Source organism: Cherax quadricarinatus, chromosome 6, assembly GCF_038502225.1.
Source record: "Cherax quadricarinatus isolate ZL_2023a chromosome 6, ASM3850222v1, whole genome shotgun sequence".
Classification (NCBI taxonomy): domain Eukaryota; kingdom Metazoa; phylum Arthropoda; class Malacostraca; order Decapoda; family Parastacidae; genus Cherax; species Cherax quadricarinatus.
In genome coordinates this window covers 8,047,435-8,074,764 of record NC_091297.1, presented here as the reverse complement: position 1 = coordinate 8,074,764, position 27,330 = coordinate 8,047,435, and the positions used below count along the sequence as shown (strand labels likewise).

Here is a 27,330-nt window from a genome sequence, read left to right as displayed (position 1 = left end):
GCCCTCTGAGGTGCTTAACCCTACCAGAAGGGGCTAATGGACTCTTACTTCCTCAAAAACAGATTAACTGAATACGTATTTTCGTAAAAGCATCACGAGACACAAGGGCGTTGCCTCCTTATCGAACAAAAGACAAAGAGACAGTAGTGACCAGTGCGTTCTTGACTCTTGTTCATTCTGACAGTCTCAGGAAACTAGGAAAGTTAGACTAGTTCTCTTATATAAGCTAGGAAGTTCGTGGTAGAACTAATCATGCAGTGTTATTGTGTATCCGTGTTATTCTTGCAGTGGATAATTCCACGAAACTATGAACAAAGGATGGCACTGAATGACGTGTATAACCATGCGAGTGATTGCAATGAACATTTCCGATGTGTTGTGACAAACTCAAGTGCAACATTCTCCGTGTGACACCTCAACATTCATCCACAAGACATCATTCTATGCCTAAGTGGTGCAGTCAACACCACACGCTCACGTTACACGAGCAAGGTAAGCCCTAATCTCGCTTGTAGAGCCTATTAACTACTGCAGTTTTTTGGCGGACACAAGATCATTAGGGCTGCCCTATTCTAGACCGTAATATGCAAGCCATCCACAAAACTCAGGCGAGTAGCGTAACACACTCCAGTAAATTAATATACTGGAAAATATGTATGTTAGGTTCTTAACCTTAACTATACTCGTCATTCTACAGCTCAGAGATGTGACTACCACGATTCAAGCGAAGGAGACTTCTTGAATGCGGCTGCAAGAAGTCGGAATCATCACTGAAGCTAAGTATATTTCAGTTTATGTCGGAAGGTAGATTTGGCTGGTAAAAATCCCATTAAGCTACTAGCAACTTTCTATCTGCTAACATACACTGACCAGCTACTAGCAACGTTCTACCTGTTGACATACACTGATCACGTGACTACAAGCAACATACAACCTATTCACAAACACTGAAGGTTATGTATCAGCTAAAACACAGTAGCTGAGCAGGTAACGTCATTGTTCCTATACAACTGTAATTTTCTTGCTGGAGGTGACGAGCCTCAGGTACTCTCCTGCTGGCTCCACCTCGTCCATATCTCCTGCAGCTGAACCAGAGGAATCTCGCCTCTTCTTCCTGCTTCTGGCACCAGAAATGGCACCTATGGTGGCAGCAACAGAGGCAACAGAAGTGGCACCCACAGTGGCACCACCACCACTGGCATTAATAATAATGGAACTGGACAGGTCATCAAGTAACACTACTGACTGAGGTCTGCTACCTCGTTCCCTGTCGCCAATTCTTCCTCCTGCTCCTGCTCCTGCTCCTGCTCCTGCTCCTGCTCCTGCTCCTAAGCTTTCTTCATCCAGCTGTTGCTTATATGATTGCTGTGAGACTAACTTCGTCCCAGGGAAGGTGGCCTCGCCAGCTGGTCCTTCAGGCACTCCCTCATAGATGGTCATCTTGCCTGACATCGAGTGAGCTACGCCGTTCATGCTGCTCGGTCTGCGATGATAAATAAACACTATTAAAACTCCTTTAATGTAGAGAAAAAGAGTAACATTTCAAAGTAAAAACAGGAGACGGAGGATCAAGTCTCCACTACGTCTTACGCTGAATGACCCACACGGGCTTAGCGCTTAACATAAATTATTATTATTATTATTATTACTATTATTATTATTTTTAAAGCATTTCTCTCAGTCGTCAATGAAATTTTTAGGATTTATATCACAGACGAAGTCAAAATACAGTGGACCCCCGCTTAACGATCGCCTCCAAATGCGACCAATTATGTAAGTGTATTTATGTAAGTGCGTTTGTACGTGTATGTTTGGGGGTCTGAAATGGACTAATCTACTTCACAATATTCCTTATGGGAAAAAATTCGGTCAGTACTGGCACCTGAACATACTACTGGAATGAAAAAAGTTCGTTAACCGGGGGTCCACGTATTGCACACTGGGTCGTCCAGTAAGTCGACCCATCTTCCACAGCCTCAATACTTTATCAAGTCTCATTACCTCCCATTGCCCGGGTACTGTGCGACCCTTGCCAGTTTAGCGCTTCCCCGTGAACATAATATGTGGATCGGAAGTCACGGTGTTGAAAAGTCTGTGTAATGCAGAAATTGAGTAGCGTCAGCTTATGCTGACACATATAGCAGTGTCAGCTTCTGCTCACACAGATCTGCTGACACAGAGCAGTGACAGCTAGTGTTGACACTGATGAGTGTCAGCTTGTGGTGACACTGATGAGTGTCAGCTTGTGGTGACACTGATGAGTGTCAGCTTGTGGTGACACTGATGAGTGTCAGCTTGTGGTGACACTGATGAGTGTCACCTTGTGGTGACACTGATGAGTGTCAGCTTGTGGTGACACTGATCAGTGTCAGCTTGTGGTGACACTGATGAGTGTCAGCTTGTGGTGACACTGATGAGTGTCAGTTTGTGGTGACACTGATGAGTGTCAGCTTGTGGTGACACTGATGAGTGTCAGCTTGTGGTGACACTGATCAGTGTCAGCTTGTGGTGACACTGATCAGTGTCAGCTTGTGGTGACACTGATCAGTGTCAGCTTGAGGTGACACTGATCAGTGTCAGCTTGTGGTGACACTGATGAGTGTCAGCTTGTGGTGACACTGATCAGTGTCAGCTTGTGGTGACACTGATGAGTGTCAGCTTGTGGTGACACTGATGAGTGTCAGCTTGTGGTGACACTGATCAGTGTCAGCTTGTGGTGACACTGATGAGTGTCAGCTTGTGGTGACACTGATGAGTGTCAGCTTGTGGTGACACTGATCAGTGTCAGCTTGTGGTGACACTGATGAGTGTCAGCTTGTGGTGACACTGATGAGTGTCAGCTTGTGGTGACACTGATGAGTGTCAGCTTGTGGTGACACTGATCAGTGTCAGCTTGTGGTGACACTGATGAGTGTCAGCTTGTGGTGACACTGATCAGTGTCAGCTTGTGGTGACACTGATGAGTGTCAGCTTGTGGTGACACTGATCAGTGTCAGCTTGTGGTGACACTGATGAGTGTCAGCTTGTGGTGACACTGATCAGTGTCAGCTTGTGGTGACACTGATGAGTGTCAGCTTGTGGTGACACTGATCAGTGTCAGCTTGTGTTGACACTGATGAGTGTCAGCTTGTGGTGACACTGATCAGTGTCAGCCTGTGGTGACACTGATGAGTGTCAGCTTGTGGTTACACTGATCAGTGTCAGCTTGTGGTGACACTGATGAGTGTCAGCTTGTGGTGACACTGATGAGTGTCAGCTTGTGGTGACACTGATGAGTGTCAGCTTGTGGTGACACTGATGAGTGTCAGCTTGTGGTTACACTGATCAGTGTCAGCCTGTGCTGACGCAACGTCTTGCTCAACGAGAGCTTTATAAAGCTTTGTTTATGACTTGATAAAGCTCTTATTTTATATCATATAAATAGGTCTCCTGGACCCATTTGTTCTCTAATACAGACTTGATCATGTTCAAGGTGTCTAACTAAGACTTGATCATGTTCAAGGTGTCTAACTAAGACTTGATCATGTTCAAGGTGTCTAACTAAGACTTGATCATGTTCAAGGTGTCTAACTAAGACTTGATCATGTTCAAGGTGTCTAACTAAGACTTGATCATGTTCAAGGTGTCTAACTAAGACTTGATCATGTTCAAGGTGTCTAACTAAGACTTGATCATGTTCAAGGTGTCTAACTAAGACTTGATCATGTTCAAGGTGTCTAACTAAGACTTGATCATGTTCAAGGTGTCTAACTAAGACTTGATCATGTTCAAGGTGTCTAACTAAGACTTGATCATGTTCAAGGTGTCTAACTAAGACTTGATCATGTTCAAGGTGTCTAACTAAGACTTGATCATGTTCAAGGTGTCTAACTAAGACTTGATCATGTTCAAGGTGTCTAACTAAGACTTGATCATGTTCAAGGTGTCTAACTAAGACTTGATCATGTTCAAGGTGTCTAACTAAGACTTGATCATGTTCAAGGTGTCTAACTAAGACTTGATCATGTTCAAGGTGTCTAACTAAGACTTGATCTTACTCTAAGTACCTAATAAAGACCATATCTTGCTCTAAGTGCTCGAAATATGAGAGAGGGTTAATGACGGAGCATACTGACTGCTGAGGGCAGCAGGTACAGTAGTCTGCGAGCGTCCAGTGTTTGCCGAAGTCCTCGCCCTCCTGCAGCGTCTGTGGCAGGTGCTGGTGCAGCGTCTCTGGCAGCAGCAGGGAGAAGACTCCCCCGAGGTTGAGCAGGATGCCCATGATGATCAGCGGCAGCACCATCATCTCTGACCCCTGCAAAGACTCTGCTCATCAGCGGCTCCGTCACCAACATATCAGAGAAAATGCGCAGGAAGGAGGAAATGAACACTCTGTATTAAGGAGTTCTTTTACACCGAGATGTTCTGATAACTCACATTAACGAGAATGATTTCAGTCTGGAGGCAGTCCACAGGTTCAGTGCCTGAGGAGGGCCTCCAGTTGACCGGAAATGTTCACGTTATTTCTATGCGGCTGAATGTGAGTTATTTTGGATACATTACCTCACACGGTGTAGTGGAGGTTCGATGACCGAACCTCCACTACACAACCTGTACATAACACCAGCTTCATCAAACCTCCACCATACAACCCGTACATAACACCAGCTTCATCAAACCTCCACGATACAACCCGTACATAACAACAGCTTCATCAAACCTCTACCATACAGCCCGTATATAACACCAGCTTCATCAAACCTCCACCATACAACCCGTACATAACACCAGGTTCATCAAACCTCCACCATACAACCCGTACATAACACTAGTGTACCCACATGTCTTACCATGTCATGTCTTACCAAGTAGTTGATGAGCGGGATGACGATGGGGCCAACCATACCCGCCACGGCTGAGACAGAGAGACCCATGCCCCTCACCACCGTCGGGTACAGCTCAGAGGCCATCAGTGGCAGCACCACGAAGGAAGAAGAGATGCCAAACTTGCCCACACAGTAAAGGACCAGTGTCACCACGGGGTCTGGCACCAAGAAAACAATGTGAGTAGTAAGAATGAACGTAAATCACTAGGAAAAACACCAAGACAAGATACACAGGCACACACACACACACATTGACACGTATAATATGCAAAGTCATGGAGAGGATTATCAGGAGGTGAGTGGTGGAGCACCTAAAAAGGAATGAGCTTATCAACGACAGCCAGCACGGTCACAAACTCCTGGAGTTCTATGACAGGGTGACAGCAGTAAGACAAGAGAGGGGTGGGTAGATTGCATTTTCTTGGACTGTAAGAAGGCGTTTGACACAGTTCCTTACAAGAGATTAGTGCAAAAGCTAGAGATTCAGGCAGGGATAACAGGGAAGGTACTGCAATGGGTCAGGGAATACCTGTCAGGAAGACAACAGGGTGTCATGGTACGTGATGAGGTGTCAGAGTGGGCGCCTGTGACGAGAGGGGTTCCACAGGGGTCAGTCCTAGGACCAGTGCTGTTTCTGGTATTTGTGAATGACATGACGGAAGGAATAAACTCTGAAGTGTCCCTGTTTGCAGATGATGTGAAGTTGATGAGAAGAATCCAGTCCCAAGAAGATCAGGCAGAAGATTGGGGAAGAGAAAAGAAGACCGCAGACGGAGTACAGTCTAGGGAGCCAGAGACTAGAAACGTCACTCAGGGAAAGGATCTTAGAGTGATATAACACCAGGCACATTTCCTGACGCGCACATCAAGCAAATAACTGCTGCAGCATATACCTGGAGGTTACCTGGAGGTTATTCCGGGGATCAACGCCCCAGCGGCCCGGTCCATGACCAGGCCTCCCGATGGATCAGGGCCTGATCAACTAGGCTGTTACTGCTGGCCGCACGCAGTCCAACGTACGAGCCACAGCCCGGCTGATCCGGCACTGACTTTAGATATCTGTCCAGCTCTCTCTTGAAGGCAGCCAGGGGTTTATTGGCAATTCCCCTAATGCTTGATGGGCGCCTAGCAAACCTAAGAACAACATTCCAACATCTTAATAAGGAATAGTTCAGGACCCTGTATACTGTGTATGTTAGGCCCATATTGGGGTATGTAGCACTAGTTTGGAACCCACACCTAGCCAAGCACGTAAGGAAACTACAGAAAGTGCAAAGGCTTGCAGCAAGACAAGTCTCGGAGCTAAGGGGTACGTCTTACGAAGAGAGGTTAAGGGAAATCGACCAGACGACACTGGAGGACAGGAGAGATAGGGAGAATATCATAGCGACATATAAAATACTGAGAGGAATTGACAAGGTGGACAGAGGCAGAATGTTCCAGAGATGGGATACAGCAACAAGGGGTCACAGTTGGAAGTTGAAGACTCAGATGAGTCACAGGGATATTAGGAAGTATTTCTTCAGACACAGAGTGCTAGGAAGTGGAACAGTCTGGGAAGTGATGTAGCGGAGGCAGGATCCATACATAGCTTTAAGAAGAGGTATGATAAAGCTCAATGAGCAGGAAGAGTGACCAGGAGCTTTGAATCAACCCCTGCAACCACATATACACATTCAATGCTAAATCAGACGATAGTTATACAGGAATAACTAATCATAAGACAGAATTCGGTCAGGTGCAGCTAACACGGGATATTGCTGAGAATGTCAACAAAAGCGAGGAGAGGAAATGTCTGGAAGAATATAAATCTAAGACTGAAAATAGTTTTACAGAGTTCACAAGAGGAAATACAGAATCAGGTGGTATTAGCTAAAGAATTCACTGCTAGAACCTATATTAGTCAAGAAATTTTAAAATAAGATTGAAAATAACTCTAAGTCAGTGAGGGACGCTGTTGAATAGGTTATTAAATCACGAATACATAAAATATATATATATATATATATATGTTCGTGATTATATTACAGAGTCATAGAGGAAGAACAATATATAAATGAGATGATAAAATGCAAAGTGAATTTCAGCTTTCAAGAACATTGTGGCATAAAGCTGAATGGGAAAATATAAAAAAAAGAAACAAGCATAGGTCTCTGAAAATAACATCCACACAGGTCACACATAAGGGAGATCTTTCTCAAAAAACGATAAAGACATTCAGGTACTGGAAGGTCCTAAGAATATACAAATTAGACAAAATCTTCCAAAGGAGGACAAAATGAAAATAATTTTTTTTATAAACACTTCTAGGAAGTTGAATGAGGGTAGAAGAGGGGAATAAAAATATTTTTTAGAGACACAAGACCAGACAAACCCAGCAAATGGTTTTCAAATAAACGACCACAAAATACATGAAGATCGTGTTCAGACAAATGGGAAAAAGGACATCAATGAGAATAATAGATTTTCGAAAATTTCGTACACTAATATAAAGACAGAACAATCTCAAAAAAGATAAGAACTTAGAAATATTATACATGACAAGACACCTGATATGGTTTGCCTAACTGAAACCAAAATGGAAAAATAAAATGAGTTAGTATTTTAGTGTGGAGAAGAGACAATGTAGAGGAGAAAGTGGGAAGATTGATAATATTGGTAAAAGAATCTTCTCAAGTTATGGAAATTGAGATCCAAAATACTGGAAATGTTGAAATTTTAGAAACAACAGTACGAATAAAGACGAGAAACTCTTAGTAAATGTATTTAAGCCACCACTAAATAATACCTGGGAAAGAGAGAAGTTCAGAAGGATAACAAGGGATTACATAACATACTTAGAGAACTGGTAATGAAAAGTGACTGCCATAAGTAAAATGTTATTATACCTGGAGGTTTTAACTCGAAAGAGAAAAAATGGGCAGCCTACGAGGCTGGAACTGCAAATAAATGATCAATAGATTATGTAAATATATAATAGGGTATATAAATGAAGCGATAAGCATGAGAGGCAGCAACACATTATCATCAGTGAGAGGCAGCAACACATTATCATCAGTGAGAGACAGCAACACATTATCATCAGTGAGAGGCAGCAACACATTATCATCAGTGAGAGACAGCAACACATTATCATCAGTGAGAGGCAGCAACACATTATCATCAGTGAGAGACAGCAACACATTATCATCAGTGAGAGGCAGCAACACATCATCATCAGTGAGAGACAGCAACACATCATCAGTGAGAGACAGCAACACATTATCATCAGTGAGAGACAGCAACACATCATCATCAGTGACAGACAGCAACACATCATCATCAGTGAGAGGCAGCAACACATTATCATCAGTGACAGACAGCAACACATCATCATCAGTGACAGACAGCAACACATCATCATCAGTGAGAGACAGCAACACACCATCATCAGTGAGAGGCAGCAACACATTATCATCAGTGACAGACAGCAACACATCATCATCAGTGAGAGACAGCAACACATCATCATCAGTGAGAGACAGCAACACACCATCATCAGTGAGAGACAGCAACACATCATCATCAGTGAGAGACAGCAACACATTATCATCAGTGAGAGACAGCAACACATCATCATCAGTGAGAGACAGCAACACATCATCATCAGTGAGAGACAGCAACACATCATCATCAGTGAGAGACAGCAACACATCATCATCAGTGAGAGACAGCAACACATTATCATCAGTGAGAGACAGCAACACACCATCATCAGTGAGAGACAGCAACACACCATCATCAGTGAGAGACAGCAACACATCATCATCAGTGAGAGACAGCAACACATTATCATCAGTGAGAGACAGCAACACATTATCATCAGTGAGAGACAGCAACACATCATCATCAGTGAGAGACAGCAACACATTATCATCAGTGAGAGACAGCAACACATCATCATCAGTGAGAGACAGCAACACACCATCATCAGTGAGAGACAGCAACACACCATCATCAGTGAGAGACAGCAACACATTATCATCAGTGAGAGACAGCAACACACCATCATCAGTGAGAGACAGCAACACATTATCATCAGTGAGAGACAGCAACACACCATCATCAGTGAGAGACAGCAACACATTATCATCAGTGAGAGACAGCAACACATCATCATCAGTGAGAGACAGCAACACATTATCATCAGTGAGAGACAGCAACACATTATCATCAGTGAGAGACAGCAACACATTATCATCAGTGAGAGACAGCAAGACATTATCATCAGTGAGAGACAGCAACACATTATCATTAGTGAGAGACAGCAACACATTATCATCAGTGAGAGACAGCAACACACCATCATCAGTGAGAGACAGCAACACACCATCATCAGTGAGAGACAGCAACACATTATCATCAGTGAGAGACAGCAACACACCATCATCAGTGAGAGACAGCAACACACCATTAGTGAGAGACAGCAACACATTATCATCAGTGAGAGACAGCAACACACCATTAGTGAGAGACAGCAACACATTATCATCAGTGAGAGACAGCAACACACCATTAGTGAGAGACAGCAACACACCATTAGTGAGAGACAGCAACACACCATCATCAGTGAGAGACAGCAACACACCATCATCAGTGAGAGACAGCAACACACCATCATCAGTGAGAGACAGCAACACATTATCATCAGTGAGAGACAGCAACACACCATCATCAGTGAGAGACAGCATCACATTATCATCAGTGAGAGGCAGCAACACATTATCATCAGTGAGAGACAGCAACACACCATCATCAGTGAGAGACAGCAACACACCATCATCAGTGAGAGACAGCAACACACCATCATCAGTGAGAGACAGCAACACACCATCATCAGTGAGAGACAGCAACACACCATCATCAGTGAGAGACAGCAACACACCATCATCAGTGAGAGACAGCAACACATTATCATCAGTGAGAGACAGCAACACATTATCATCAGTGAGAGACAGCAACACATTATCATCAGTGAGAGACAGCAACACATTATCATCAGTGAGAGACAGCAACACACCATCATCAGTGAGAGACAGCATCACATTATCATCAGTGAGAGGCAGCAACACATTATCATCAGTGAGAGACAGCAACACACCATCATCAGTGAGAGACAGCAACACACCATCATCAGTGAGAGACAGCAACACACCATCATCAGTGAGAGACAGCAACACACCATCATCAGTGAGAGACAGCAACACACCATCATCAGTGAGAGACAGCATCACATTATCATCAGTGAGAGACAGCAACACACCATCATCAGTGAGAGACAGCAACACACCATCATCAGTGAGAGACAGCATCACATTATCATCAGTGAGAGACAGCAACACATTATCATCAGTGAGAGACAGCAACACATCATCATCAGTGAGAGACAGCAACACACCATCATCAGTGAGAGACAGCAACACATCATCATCAGTGAGAGACAGCAACACACCATCATCAGTGAGAGACAGCAACACACCATCATCAGTGAGAGACAGCAACACACCATCATCAGTGAGAGACAGCAACACATCATCATCAGTGAGAGACAGCAACACACCATCATCAGTGAGAGACAGCAACACATTATCATCAGTGAGAGACAGCAACACATTATCATCAGTGAGAGACAGCAAGACATTATCATCAGTGAGAGACAGCAACACACCATCATCAGTGAGAGACAGCAACACATTATCATCAGTGAGAGACAGCAACACACCATCATCAGTGAGAGACAGCAACACACCATTAGTGAGAGACAGCAACACATTATCATCAGTGACAGACAGCAACACATCATCATCAGTGAGAGACAGCAACACATTATCATCAGTGAGAGACAGCAACACACCATCATCAGTGAGAGACAGCAACACATTATCATCAGTGAGAGACAGCAACACATTATCATCAGTGAGAGACAGCAACACACCATCATCAGTGAGAGACAGCAACACATTATCATCAGTGAGAGACAGCAACACACCATCATCAGTGAGAGACAGCAACACACCATCATCAGTGAGAGACAGCAACACATTATCATCAGTGAGAGGCAGCAACACATCATCATCAGTGAGAGACAGCAACACACCATCATCAGTGAGAGACAGCAACACATTATCATCAGTGAGAGACAGCAACACATTATCATCAGTGAGAGACAGCAACACATTATCATCAGTGAGAGACAGCAACACACCATCATCAGTGAGAGACAGCAACACAGTATCATCAGTGAGAGACAGCAACACATTATCATCAGTGAGAGACAGCAACACATTATCATCAGTGAGAGACAGCAACACATTATCATCAGTGAGAGGCAGCAACACACCATCATCAGTGAGAGACAGCAACACACCATCATCAGTGAGAGACAGCAACACATTATCATCAGTGAGAGACAGCAACACATTATCATCAGTGAGAGACAGCAACACATTATCATCAGTGAGAGACAGCAACACACCATCATCAGTGAGAGACAGCAACACATTATCATCAGTGAGAGACAGCATCACATCATCATCAGTGAGAGACAGCAACACATTATCATCAGTGAGAGACAGCAACACATTATCATCAGTGAGAGACAGCATCACATCATCATCAGTGAGAGACAGCAACACATTATCATCAGTGAGAGACAGCAACACATTATCATCAGTGAGAGACAGCAACACATTATCATCAGTGAGAGACAGCATCACATCATCATCAGTGAGAGACAGCAACACATTATCATCAGTGAGAGACAGCATCACATCATCATCAGTGAGAGACAGCAACACATTATCATCAGTGAGAGACAGCAACACATCATCATCAGTGAGAGACAGCATCACATCATCATCAGTGAGAGACAGCAACACATTATCATCAGTGAGAGACAGCAACACACCATCATCAGTGAGAGACAGCAACACACCATCATCAGTGAGAGACAGCAACACATTATCATCAGTGAGAGACAGCAACACACCATCATCAGTGAGAGACAGCAACACATTATCATCAGTGAGAGACAGCAACACACCATCATCAGTGAGAGACAGCAACACACCATCATCAGTGAGAGACAGCAACACACCATCATCAGTGAGAGACAGCAACACACCATCATTAGTGAGAGACAGCAACACACCATCATCAGTGAGAGACAGCAACACACCATCATCAGTGAGAGACAGCAACACACCATCATTAGTGAGAGACAGCAACACACCATCATCAGTGAGAGACAGCAACACACCATCATCAGTGAGAGACAGCAACACACCATCATTAGTGAGAGACAGCAACACACCATCATCAGTGAGAGACAGCAACACACCATCATCAGTGAGAGACAGCAACACATTATCATCAGTGAGAGACAGCAACACAGTGAGAGACAGCAACACATCATCAGTGAGAGACAGCAACACACCATCATCAGTGAGAGACAGCAACACACCATCATCAGTGAGAGACAGCAACACACCATCATCAGTGAGAGACAGCAACACATTATCATCAGTGAGAGACAGCAACACACCATCATCAGTGAGAGACAGCAACACACCATCATCAGTGAGAGACAGCAACACATTATCATCAGTGAGAGACAGCAACACACCATCATCAGTGAGAGACAGCAACACATTATCATCAGTGAGAGACAGCAACACATTATCATCAGTGAGAGACAGCAACACACCATCATCAGTGAGAGACAGCAACACATTATCATCAGTGAGAGACAGCAACACACCATCATCAGTGAGAGACAGCAACACACCATCATCAGTGAGAGACAGCAACACACCATCATCAGTGAGAGACAGCAACACACCATCATCAGTGAGAGACAGCAACACACCATCATTAGTGAGAGACAGCAACACACCATCATCAGTGAGAGACAGCAACACATTATCATCAGTGAGAGACAGCAACACATTATCATCAGTGAGAGACAGCAACACACCATCATCAGTGAGAGACAGCAACACATTATCATCAGTGAGAGGCAGCAACACACCATCATCAGTGAGAGACAGCAACACACCATCATCAGTGAGAGACAGCAACACACCATTAGTGAGAGACAGCAACACATTATCATCAGTGAGAGACAGCAACACACCATTAGTGAGAGACAGCAACACATTATCATCAGTGAGAGACAGCATCACATCATCATCAGTGAGAGACAGCAACACACCATTAGTGAGAGACAGCAACACATTATCATCAGTGAGAGACAGCAACACACCATTAGTGAGAGGCAGCAACACATCATCATCAGTGAGAGACAGCATCACATCATCATCAGTGAGAGACAGCAACACATTATCATCAGTGAGAGACAGCAACACACCATCATCAGTGAGAGACAGCAACACACCATCATCAGTGAGAGACAGCAACACACCATCATCAGTGAGAGACAGCAACACATCATCATCAGTGAGAGACAGCAACACACCATCATCAGTGAGAGACAGCAACACACCATCATCAGTGAGAGACAGCAACACACCATCATCAGTGAGAGACAGCAACACACACATCATCAGTGAGAGACAGCAACACACCATCATCAGTGAGAGACAGCAACACACCATCATCAGTGAGAGACAGCAACACACCATCATCAGTGAGAGACAGCAACACACCATCATCAGTGAGAGACAGCAACACATTATCATCAGTGAGAGACAGCAACACACCATCATCAGTGAGAGACAGCAACACATTATCATCAGTGAGAGACAGCAACACACCATCATCAGTGAGAGACAGCAACACACCATCATCAGTGAGAGACAGCAACACACCATCATCAGTGAGAGACAGCAACACACCATCATCAGTGAGAGACAGCAACACACCATCATCAGTGAGAGACAGCAACACATTATCATCAGTGAGAGACAGCAACACACCATCATCAGTGAGAGACAGCAACACACACATCATCAGTGAGAGACAGCAACACACCATCATCAGTGAGAGACAGCAACACACCATCATCAGTGAGAGACAGCAACACACCATCATCAGTGAGAGACAGCAACACACCATCATCAGTGAGAGACAGCAACACACCATCATCAGTGAGAGACAGCAACACATTATCATCAGTGAGAGACAGCAACACACCATCATCAGTGAGAGACAGCAACACACCATCATCAGTGAGAGACAGCAACACATTATCATCAGTGAGAGACAGCAACACATTATCATCAGTGAGAGACAGCAACACACCATCATCAGTGAGAGACAGCAACACACCATCATCAGTGAGAGACAGCAACACACCATCATCAGTGAGAGACAGCAACACACCATCATCAGTGAGAGACAGCAACACACCATCATCAGTGAGAGACAGCAACACACCATCATCAGTGAGAGACAGCAACACACCATCATCAGTGAGAGACAGCAACACATTATCATCAGTGAGAGACAGCAACACACCATCATCAGTGAGAGACAGCAACACACCATTAGTGAGAGACAGCACCATCATCAGTGAGAGACAGCAACACACCATCATCAGTGAGAGACAGCAACACACCATCATCAGTGAGAGACAGCAACACACCATCATCAGTGAGAGACAGCAACACACCATCATCAGTGAGAGACAGCAACACATTATCATCAGTGAGAGACAGCAACACACCATCATCAGTGAGAGACAGCAACACACCATCATCAGTGAGAGACAGCAACACATTATCATCAGTGAGAGACAGCAACACACCATCATCAGTGAGAGACAGCAAGACATTATCATCAGTGAGAGACAGCAAGACATTATCATCAGTGAGAGACAGCAACACACCATCATCAGTGAGAGACAGCAAGACATTATCATCAGTGAGAGACAGCAACACATCATCATCAGTGAGATACAGCAACACATTATCATCAGTGAGAGACAGCAACACACCATCATCAGTGAGAGACAGCAACACATTATCATCAGTGAGAGACAGCAACACATCATCATCAGTGAGAGGCAGCAACACATCATCATCAGTGAGAGACAGCAACACATCATCATCAGTGAGAGGCAGCAACACATCATCATCAGTGAGAGACAGCAACACATCATCATCAGTGAGAGACAGCAACACATTATCATCAGTGAGAGACAGCAACACACCATCATCAGTGAGAGACAGCAACACACCATCATCAGTGAGAGACAGCAACACACCATCATCAGTGAGAGACAGCAACACACCATCATCAGTGAGAGACAGCAACACATTATCATCAGTGAGAGACAGCAACACACCATCATCAGTGAGAGACAGCAACACATTATCATCAGTGAGAGACAGCAACACACCATCATCAGTGAGATACAGCAACACATTATCATCAGTGAGAGACAGCAACACATCATCATCAGTGAGAGACAGCAACACACCATCATCAGTGAGAGACAGCAACACATTATCATCAGTGAGAGACAGCAACACATCATCATCAGTGAGAGACAGCAACACACCATCATCAGTGAGAGACAGCAACACATTATCATCAGTGAGAGACAGCAACACACCATCATCAGTGAGAGACAGCAACACACCATCATCAGTGAGAGACAGCAACACACCATCATCAGTGAGAGACAGCAACACACCATCATCAGTGAGAGACAGCAACACATTATCATCAGTGAGAGACAGCAACACACCATCATCAGTGAGAGACAGCAACACATTATCATCAGTGAGAGACAGCAACACACCATCATCAGTGAGATACAGCAACACATTATCATCAGTGAGAGACAGCAACACACCATCATCAGTGAGAGACAGCAACACATTATCATCAGTGAGAGACAGCAACACATTATCATCAGTGAGAGACAGCAACACATCATCATCAGTGAGAGACAGCAACACACCATCATCAGTGAGAGACAGCAACACATTATCATCAGTGAGAGACAGCAACACATCATCATCAGTGAGAGACAGCAACACATTATCATCAGTGAGAGACAGCAACACACCATCATCAGTGAGAGACAGCAAGACATTATCATCAGTGAGAGACAGCAACACACCATCATCAGTGAGAGACAGCAACACATTATCATCAGTGAGAGACAGCAACACATCATCATCAGTGAGAGACAGCAACACACCATCATCAGTGAGAGACAGCAACACATTATCATCAGTGAGAGGCAGCAACACATCATCATCAGTGAGAGACAGCAACACATTATCATCAGTGAGAGACAGCAACACATCATCATCAGTGAGAGACAGCAACACATTATCATCAGTGAGAGACAGCAACACATTATCATCAGTGAGAGACAGCAACACACCATCATCAGTGAGAGACAGCAACACATTATCATCAGTGAGAGACAGCAACACATTATCATCAGTGAGAGACAGCAACACATCATCAGTGAGAGACAGCAACACACCATCATCAGTGAGAGACAGCAACACATTATCATCAGTGAGAGACAGCAACACATTATCATCAGTGAGAGACAGCAACACATCATCATCAGTGAGAGGCAGCAACACATCATCATCAGTGAGAGACAGCAACACATCATCATCAGTGAGAGACAGCAACACATCATCATCAGTGAGAGACAGCAACACACCATTAGTGAGAGACAGCAACACATTATCATCAGTGAGAGACAGCAACACATTATCATCAGTGAGAGACAGCAACACATCATCATCAGTGAGAGACAGCAACACACCATCATCAGTGAGAGACAGCAACACACCATCATCAGTGAGAGACAGCAACACACCATCATCAGTGAGAGACAGCAACACACCATCATCAGTGAGAGACAGCAACACACCATCATCAGTGAGAGACAGCAACACACCATCAGTGAGAGACAGCAACACACCATCATCAGTGAGAGACAGCAACACACCATCATCAGTGAGAGACAGCAACACACCATCATCAGTGAGAGACAGCAACACACCATCATCAGTGAGAGACAGCAACACACCATCAGTGAGAGACAGCAACACACCATCATCAGTGAGAGACATCAACACACCATCATCAGTGAGAGACAGCAACACACCATCAGTGAGAGACAGCAACACACCGTCAGTGAGAGACATCAACACACCATCATCAGTGAGAGGCAGCAACACACCATTAGTGAGAGACAGCAACACACAATCAGTGAGAGGCAGCAAGACACCATCAGAGGCAGCAAGACACCATCAGAGGCAGCAAGACACCATCAGAGGCAGCAAGACACCATCAGAGGCAGCAAGACACCATCAGAGGCAGCAAGACACCATCAGAGGCAGCAAGACACCATCAGTGAGAGGCAGCAACACACCATTAGTGAGAGGCAGCAACACACCATCAGTGAGAGGCAGCAACACACCATCAGTGTTAGATTTACTGTTTACTGGAACAACTGAGTAAATCTTCTACGTAACGAACATATCCCCACTTGGAAAGACTGATCATGTACACTGGAATATAACTTAGAAGACGAAAAAGAAATTCGTAAACAGACGAATGTTGGCTTACAAGAAAGAGAGTTACAAAACTTTAAAACAGTATTTTAGAGAAAATAACTGGAACAATATACATCAAGAGACAGATATAAATAATCTGCACAAAGACTTCTGTAGTGTAAATGACAAATGGAATTAAATAGAATAATGCAAATAGGAATATAAGAAGAAATGATGAAAAAAGGATTAATGGAAGGTGCTGAGGATCAACAAACAGAAGGAAAACATTTGGAATCAATACAGGTAGTGGGATAATGGAGAAACGTTTCAGAGATGGAAGGAAACTAGAAATGAGTGTGCAAATGTAAGGAGAGAGGAAGAAAGAAATTCTGATAAGAAAAAAATAGGCAAAGGGAAGGTAGAACCTAACTTTTAGCTTAAATATGATAAAAGTGAACTAAAAGACATAATCCAAAGAATAACGAGGATAAGATGACTGAGGTGAAGGAAGACAAGATGACTGAGGTGGAGGAAGACAAGATCACTGAGGTGGAGGAAGACAAGATGACTGAGGTGGAGGAAGACAAGATCACTGAGGTGGAGGAAGACAAGATGACTGAGGTGGAGGAAGACAAGATCACTGAGGTGGAGGAAGACAAGATGACTGAGGTGGAGGAAGACAAGATCACTGAGGTGGAGGAAGACAAGATCACTGAGGTGAAAGAAGACAAGATGACTGAGGTGAAGGAAGACAAGATCACTGAGGTGGAGGAAGACAAGATGACTGACGTGAAGGAAGACAAGATCACTGAGGTGAAGGAAGACAAGATCACTGAGGTGCAGGAAGACAAGATCACTGAGGTGGAGGAAGACAAGATGACTGAGGTGAAGGAAGACAAGATCACTGAGGTGGAGGAAGACAAGATCACTGAGGTGGAGGAAGACAAGATCACTGAGGTGCAGGAAGACAAGATCACTGAGGTGGAGGAAGACAAGATGACTGAGGTGAAGGAAGACAAGATCACTGAGGTGAAGAAAGACAAGATCACTGAGGTGCAGGAAGACAAGATCACTGAGGTGGAGGAAGACAAGATCACTGAGGTGAAGGAAGACAAGATCACTGAGGTGGAGGAAGACAAGATCACTGAGGTGGAGGAAGACAAGATCACTGAGGTGGAGGAAGACAAGATCACTGAGGTGGAGGAAGACAAGATCACTGAGGTGCAGGAAGACAAGATCACTGAGGTGAAGGAAGACAAGATGACTGAGGTGAAGGAAGACAAGATGACTGAGGTGAAGGAAGACAAGATGACTGAGGTGAAGGAAGACAAGAAGACTGAGGTGAAGGAAGACAAGATGACTGAGGTGAAGGAAGACAAGATGACTGAGGTGAAGGAAGACAAGATGACTGAGGTGAAGGAAGACAAGATGACTGAGGTGAAGGAAGACAAGATGACTGAGGTAAAGGAAGACAAGATGACTGAGGTGAAGGAAGACAAGATGACTGAGGTGAAGGAAGACAAGATGACTGAGGTGAAGGAAGACAAGATGACTGAGGTGAAGGAAGACAAGATGACTGAGGTGAAGGAAGACAAGATGACTGAGGTGAAGGAAGACAAGATGACTGAGGTGAAGGAAGACAAGAAAACTGAGGTGAAGGAAGACAAGATGACTGAGGTGAAGGAAGACAAGATGACTGAGGTGAAGGAAGACAAGAAAACTGAGGTGAAGGAAGACAAGATGACTGAGGTGGAGGAAGACAAGATGACTGAGGTGAAGGAAGACAAGATGACTGAGGTGAAGGAAGACAAGAAAACTGAGGTGAAGGAAGACAAGATGACTGAGGTGAAGGAAGACAAGATGACTGAGGTGAAGGAAGACAAGATGACTGAGGTGAAGGAAGACAAGATCACTGAGGTGAAGGAAGACAAGATGACTGAGGTGAAGGAAGACAAGATCACTGAGGTGGAGGAAGACAAGATGACTGAGGTGAAGGAAGACAAGATGACTGAGGTGGAGGAAGACAAGATGACTGAGGTGGAGGAAGACAAGATCACTGAGGTGAAGGAAGACAAGATGACTGAGGTGAAGGAAGACAGGATCACTGAGGTGGAGGAAGACAAGATGACTGAGGTGAAGGAAGACAAGATGACTGAGGTGAAGGAAGACAAGATGACTGAGGTGAAGGAAGACAAGATGACTGAGGTGAAGGAAGACAAGATGACTGAGGTGAAGGAAGACAAGATGACTGAGGTGAAGGAAGACAAGATCACTGAGGTGAAGGAAGACAAGATCACTGAGGTGGAGGAAGACAAGATGACTGAGGTGGAGGAAGACAAGATGACTGAGGTGGAGGAAGACAGGATCACTGAGGTGAAGGAAGACAAGATGACTGAGGTGAAGGAAGGCAAGATGACTGAGGTGAAGGAAGACAGGATGACTGAGGTGAAGGAAGACAGGATCACTGAGGTGGAGGAAGACAAGATGACTGAGGTGAAGGAAGACAAGATGACTGAGGTGAAGGAAGACAGGATCACTGAGGTGCAGGAAGACAAGATGACTGAGGTGAAGGAAGACAAGATGACTGAGGTGAAGGAAGACAAGATGACTGAGGTGAAGGAAGACAAGATGACTGAGGTGAAGGAAGACAAGATGACTGAGGTGAAGGAAGACAAGATGACTGAGGTGGAGGAAGACAAGATGACTGAGGTGAAGGAAGACAAGATGACTGAGGTGAAGGAAGACAAGATGACTGAGGTGAAGGAAGACAAGATGACTGAGGTGGAGGAAGACAAGATGACTGAGGTGAAGGAAGACAAGATGACTGAGGTGAAGGAAGACAGGATCACTGAGGTGGAGGAAGACAAGATCACTGAGGTGAAGGAAGACAAGATGACTGAGGTGGAGGAAGACAAGATGACTGAGGTGGAGGAAGACAAGATGACTGAGGTGGAGGAAGACAAGATCACTGAGGTGAAGGAAGACAAGATGACTGAGGTGAAGGAAGACAAGATGACTGAGGTGGAGGAAGACAAGATGACTGAGGTGAAGGAAGACAAGATGACTGAGGTGAAGGAAGACAAGATGACTGAGGTGGAGGAAGACAAGATGACTGAGGTGAAGGAAGACAAGATGACTGAGGTGAAGGAAGACAAGATGACTGAGGTGAAGGAAGACAGGATCACTGAGGTGGAGGAAGACAAGATGACTGAGGTGAAGGAAGACAAGATCACTGAGGTGGAGGAAGACAAGATGACTGAGGTGGAGGAAGACAAGATGACTGAGGTGAAGGAAGACAAGATGACTGAGGTGGAGGAAGACAAGATCACTGAGGTGAAGGAAGACAAGATGACTGAGGTGAAGGAAGACAAGATGACTGAGGTGAAGGAAGACAGGATCACTGAGGTGGAGGAAGACAAGATGACTGAGGTGAAGGAAGACAAGATCACTGAGGTGGAGGAAGACAAGATGACTGAGGTGGAGGAAGAAAAGATCACTGAGGTGAAGGAAGACAAGATGACTGAGGTGAAGGAAGACAAGATGACTGAGGTGAAGGAAGACAGGATCACTGAGGTGGAGGAAGACAAGATGACTGAGGTGAAGGAAGACAAGATCACTGAGGTGGAGGAAGACAAGATGACTGAGGTGGAGGAAGACAAGATGACTGAGGTGAAGGAAGACAAGATGACTGAGGTGGAGGAAGACAAGATGACTGAGGTGAAGGAAGACAAGATGACTGAGGTGAAGGAAGACAAGATGACTGAGGTGGAGGAAGACAAGATCACTGAGGTGAAGGAAGACAAGATCACTGAGGTGAAGGAAGGCAAGATGACTGAGGTGGAGGAAGACAAGATGACTGAGGTGAAGGAAGACAAGATCACTGAGGTGGAGGAAGACAAGATCACTGAGGTGAAGGAAGACAAGATGACTGAGGTGAAGGAAGACAAGATGACTGAGGTGGAGGAAGACAAGATGACTGAGGTGAAGGAAGACAAGATCACTGAGGTGAAGGAAGACAAGATGACTGAGGTGAAGGAAGACAAGATGACTGAGGTGGAGGAAGACAAGATGACTGAGGTGAAGGAAGACAAGATCACTGAGGTGGAGGAAGACAAGATCACTGAGGTGGAGGAAGACAAGAAAACTGAGGTGAAGGAAGACAAGATCACTGAGGTGGAGGAACACAAGATCACTGAGGTGGAGGAAGACAAGATGACTGAGGTGGAGGAAGACAAGATGACTGAGGTGGAGGAAGACAAGATAACTGAGGTGGAGGAAGACAAGAAAACTGAGGTGAAGGAAGACAAGATCACTGAGGTGGAGGAACACAAGATCACTGAGGTGGAGGAAGACAAGATGACTGAGGTGAAGGAAGACAAGATGACTGATGTGGAGGAAGACAAGATCACTGAGGTGGAGGAAGACAAGACCACTGAGGTGGAGGAAGACAAGATCACTGAGGTGGAGGAAGACAAGATCACTGAGGTGGAGGAAGACAAGACCACTGAGGTGGAGGAAGACAAGATCACTGAGGTGGAGGAAGACAAGATCACTGAGGTGGAGGAAGACAAGATGACTGAGGTGGAGGAAGACAAGATGACTGAGGTGGAGGAAGACAAGATCACTGAGGTGGAGGAAGACAAGATCACTGAGGTGGAGGAAGACAATATCACTGAGGTGGAGGAAGACAAGATCACTGAGGTGGAGGAAGACAAGATCACTGAGATGGAGGCAGACAAGATCAATGAGGTGGAGGAAGACAATATCACTGAGGTGGAGGAAGACAAGATCACTGAGGTGGAGGAAGACAAGATCACTGAGGTGGAGGAAGACAAGATCACTGAGGTGGAGGAAGACAAGATCACTGAGATGGAGGCAGACAAGATCAATGAGGTAGAGGAAGACAAGATCACTGAGGTGGAGAAGACAAGATCACTGAGATGGAGGAAGACAAGATCACTGAGGTGGAGGAAGACAAGATCACTGAGATGGAGGAAGACATGTATAAGGAACTGAAGGGAAATATTTTTCATGTAGGAAACTTTAGTGTCAAACAGAGAACTGAATCAGAAGATAATGAAACAACTAAATAGGAAGTAAAGAAATTGTTACTAAACGTTGATAAGAAAAAAAGCTCCAGGACCAGACAGGATAACACCTTCTGTCTTAAAACAATATACTGATAAGTTATCCAGGCTGTGAAATTTTAGGATCTCACCATAGGGCTCTGGTGGCCTGGTGGTTAACGCTCTCGCTTCACACGGTGAGGGCCTGGGTTCGATTCCCAGCCAGAGTAGAAACATTGGACGTGTTTCTTTCCACCTGTTGTCTATGTTCCCCATCAGTAAAATGGGTACCTGGGTGTTAGTCGACTGGTGTGGGTCGCATCCTGGGACACTGACCTAAGGAGGCCTGGTCACAGACCGGGCCGCGGGGGCGTTGACCCCCGGAACTCTCTCCAGATAAACTCCAGATAGGAAGATGAAAGTAGTAGAAAGATGGAAGATGCCACATATTGTGTCTACATTTAAAAAAAAGTGAGAGTAGATTCTTTAAACTACAGACCGGTTTTGTTTCTTATTGTAAAATTATTTTAAAAAGCCATTAAATTGACTTCAACATTTATAGAATAACAAGGCACTAACTGGTAAACAATTTGGTTTTGGGTCTGCGTTTAGGTATAGTCTATTAGTTAAGTTATTATGACACAGTTATGAAAATTGTTCAAGAAACCTGTCGACAGAGTTCCCGATGAAAGAGGAAAAATGTCTGTATGAGAGGACGTTACAAGTGGGGTGCCACAAGAATCTGTACTTGCCCCAGTAATGTTTTTAATTTATATAAGACATTTACTAGAAGGGACACAAATTATATGAATTTATTTGCAGATGATGCAAAAATATCTTGTGCAAAATTAAAAATGAAAATGACTGTAAATCCTTACAAGAGGATCTGGGTACATTGAACACTTGACTAGGCAGAAAGTGAAATCAAGCCACATGAGAAATATAGGCTGTGACATAATATTGAAAATATCTGATAGAGAAAGAATCTAGGAGTTGATATTAGCCAAAAATTGTTACCGGATTATCATATAAATGCAATTGTGAGAAACTAATAGTATACTACACTGGCAAACTATGAAATGGCTTTCAAGTATATAGATGTGGAGAAATTTTCTCAATAACAGAAATTAAGAGACAAGATTGTGTTAAAGTTTGTTTCTTATAGATCTACCTGTTATATTAAAGGAACTTATATATAAAGTGTAAGCTTTCAAATATATATTAACAGTGAAATTTATATATGTGTAAGTAATATTCACGTGTGATTACAGTTATACAGTGACATTTATAGTGTATAGTGAATGAAGTGTATAACATCGTTATTTACGATTAATCATCGTGGGCAGGCTGACACAGCAAACTCGAGCCGTAAACATCAGCCACATGTACTCTGTACCCTTCATGGTCATTAACCCTGAGGTTAAGCTTAGTGGGTCAGTAGTGTCTGACTCGATTATTGCTGACTTAAGCATAACAAAAACTCAGCTGTTTATAGCAGTACAGTGTTTTATAAACACTCTAAGTGTGGTGCTAGAATTTTCAGTATACCATTAAAATGGCTTGTTTGAAAACTCAGTTTCAGTCTTTACAGACTAAGATTACACAATTAGAAAATCTAATTTCAGTCTGTCTAGGATTAACTCAAGATACAAACATAGATTTTGATGATCTTGAGGTCAAGTTTGAATTATTTACACAACGCATGAAAATAATTAATTCAGATTATACACATTATGAAAATAAATTTCTTGAATCAGATCCATCTGAAGATGAAATTAAAAATGTTTTGGATACTTTTAGTGATCAACAATTAAGGTGGACAGGAGTACAGGCTATCTGCCGTAAAACTCTGTCACAGAGACCTACTGTAACTAGTGGTCAAACACCTGTTACACCTGTAACAACAACAAGTGTCCCATTACCAAGCTTACCTACATTGTCATTACCTATTTTCCAAGGTCATAATTATGAAGAATTCATTAGTGGTTTTCAATCCATAGTAAATTCACGAACTGACATAGATGAGATTGCTAAGTTCAATTACCTTAAATGTCTTGTGAAGGGAGAACCCTATGAACTGATTAAGTCATTTCCGGTGGTCAAAGGCAATTATCAACTAGCCTTACGTGTCTTAGCAGACAATTACTTTGATGCTGACAAGGCTAGAGTTAGACATGCAGTCTTAATATCAAGCCTGAAGCCACCCAAACATTGTTATTCAGACTTACAGGCATTTAGAATCACATTAGACAATAGTCTCAGATCTCTAGATGCTAAATATGACCTAAGACAATGTGATTGGTTTATCAGTGGTATTGTCGAAGATAAGTTGAAGACAAAAGCTCATTATCTCCCGCACCATGGGGTCAGAAAAGATTCTGAAACCACTCCACTACGTGTTGTATATAATTGCAGCGCACGTGCAAATAAAGATGTAGCAAGTCTTAATGACTGTCTGATGACCGGACCCTCACTAACTGAGAAGCTTGGAGACGTGCTTATGAAATTTCGCACAAACCCATATGCCTACACGGCTGATATTTCCAAAGCTTTCTTAAGAGTAGGACTACAAGAAATAGATAGAGATTATACTCGATTCTTGTGGCCTGAAAATCCACATGATCCTCAAAGTCCTGTGAAAACTTATCATTTCAAATCAGTATTATTTGGTGCAACATCCTCTCCATTCTTACTAGAAGCTACTCTAAATACACATTTGAAGAAATCTGAAAGTCCCTTCAAAGAAGTCTTAAAGAAAAGTTTCTATGTGGACAATCTTCAAGGTACTGTGAATAAAGAGGAGAATTTGAAATCCTTATACGGAGAAGCTAACAAGGAGATGAAAGAAGCAAATATGCCTCTAAGGATGTGGAATACTAATTCAAAGCAATTAAGGGAACTTATCAAAGAAGATTTCCCTGAAACTGAAATTCCTGATTGCAACAATATGCTGGGACTTAATTGGAACACACAGGAAGATACTTTGAGTCTCAAAAAGATAAACAATAAATCATGCAGTACACTCACTAAACGTAGTTTACTGTCAGAGGTATCACAATGTTTTGATCCTCTAGGACTCGTCTCACCAATTACCATAAAGGGTAAAATGCTTATGCAAGATGCATGGAAACTCAAAATTGGATGGGATGAGAACTTGCCTCTAGAAATGAGTCAAGCATGGGATGAAATATCCAGGGAGTTTAAACAACTTCATCAAATTAAATTTCCCAGACAAATAGGTCAAGAGGGAAACAAGTACACATTACATGTGTTCGGTGATGCGTCAACCAGAGGTTATGGCGCTGTAGCTTACATGAGTAATGCTGAAGGAAGTACACTAATTACTTCAAAGGCCAGGGTAGCACCCTTGAAGGTCAGAACAGTACCACAATTGGAACTGACAGCACTCTATGTAGGTACAAAATTAGCTGTCTATCTCAACAAAGTACTTGATCATCTCACTATTGAGAAAACCGTGATCTGGAGTGATAATGAAGCAGTTCTCCAGTGGTTAAGAAATAATAAGAGTAAGTTGGTCTATGTACAGAACAGAGTAGCAGAAATAAAAGAGATGCAGAGAGATTATCTCTTTCTTCACGTCTCTACCCAAGAGAATCCAGCTGACATGTTGTCACGTGGTGTCCCACTCAAGAAATTTGTGGATAATAAATTATGGCTCCACGGACCGAACTGGCTCTCTAATGAAAATAACTGGCCTCAGCAAAAAGCTCACATTATGCCAGAAGAAGCAGTCTGCTTGAACACAGCAGAAATAAGTTGTGTAAATACTGCAGACACAACAGAAATAGTCATTGATGGATCTAATTACTCATCTTTGGGTAAACTCTTAAGAGTTACAGCTCTTGTCTTTAAATTCATTAAAGGAATAAAACCTGATTATGAATGTCCTGAACCCATTAAATACTGGGTGAAACAAATACAGAGAGATGTTTTCTCTACAGAATATAAATTTCTAGAAACACAAGATAAATCCCCAAAGAAACCTGTCATGATTAATTCTTTAGGACTTTATCTCGACTCAGAAAAGATTATGAGATGTCGAGGAAGAATTCATAATTCTTCACTACCTAAAGAAGCCATACATCCAATATTGATCCCCAAGAATCATTGGCTAACAAAACTGATTGTGCAAAACGCCCACAGTAACGTGTTACATGGTGGGGTAGCTGACACACTTTGTCATATACGACAATCCTACTGGATACCTCAAGGTCGACAAAGTGTGAAAAAACAAATAAAGGACTGTATTACTTGTCGTCACTACGATATGCGAGTATGTCAGTATCCAGGTCCACCTCCATATCCCTCTGAAAGAGTTTGTCATATCACTCCATTTGAGGTGACAGGTGTAGATTATACTGGACCAATAATTTTAACCAACACTGTTGACAAAGTTCCCATCAAGGTGTACATCTGTTTGTTCACTTGTGCTACAACTAGAGCAGTACATCTAGAAGTAGCCACTGACATGTCTGCTGAAACCTTTATCAAATTATTCAGAAGGTTTGCAGCCAGAAGGGCATGTCCCAGACTGATGATTTCAGATAATGCAACGAACTTTGTTGCTGGTGCTGCTTATATAAGCAAGATCTTTGATCAACCAGAAGTACAACAGATGCTGAATCAACGCAGATGTCGTTGGAGATACATTCCTCCTAAATCTCCATGGCACGGCGGATTTTATGAAAGAATGATCGGCATTGTAAAACGTTGTTTAAGGAAGACTCTTCATCGTCAGAGAATAGACTTAGAAGAATTCCGTACAGTTGTGACTGAAATAGAAAATAGAGTCAACAACAGACCTCTAACTTATGTTACCGATGATCTGGACAATTTAGAAGTGTT

The 27,330-nt window shown here is 43.5% G+C and overlaps 1 protein-coding gene across 1 annotated transcript in view; it reads right to left on the bottom strand.

Annotated features, from left to right (window-relative positions):
* Nucleotides 1-552: 552 nt before the first annotated feature.
* Nucleotides 553-27,330, bottom strand: part of LOC128691953 (beta-alanine transporter-like) — a 145,604-nt gene continuing 118,826 nt past the window's right edge. The window contains exons 9-11 of the mRNA XM_070082081.1: nucleotides 4,845-5,023; nucleotides 4,116-4,294; nucleotides 553-1,483 (exon numbers count right to left, since the gene is read on the bottom strand). Of these exons, the coding sequence (XP_069938182.1) occupies nucleotides 1,003-1,483; nucleotides 4,116-4,294; nucleotides 4,845-5,023 (839 nt within the window). The 3' untranslated portion in view covers nucleotides 553-1,002. The remainder of the gene's footprint in view (nucleotides 1,484-4,115; nucleotides 4,295-4,844; nucleotides 5,024-27,330) is intronic.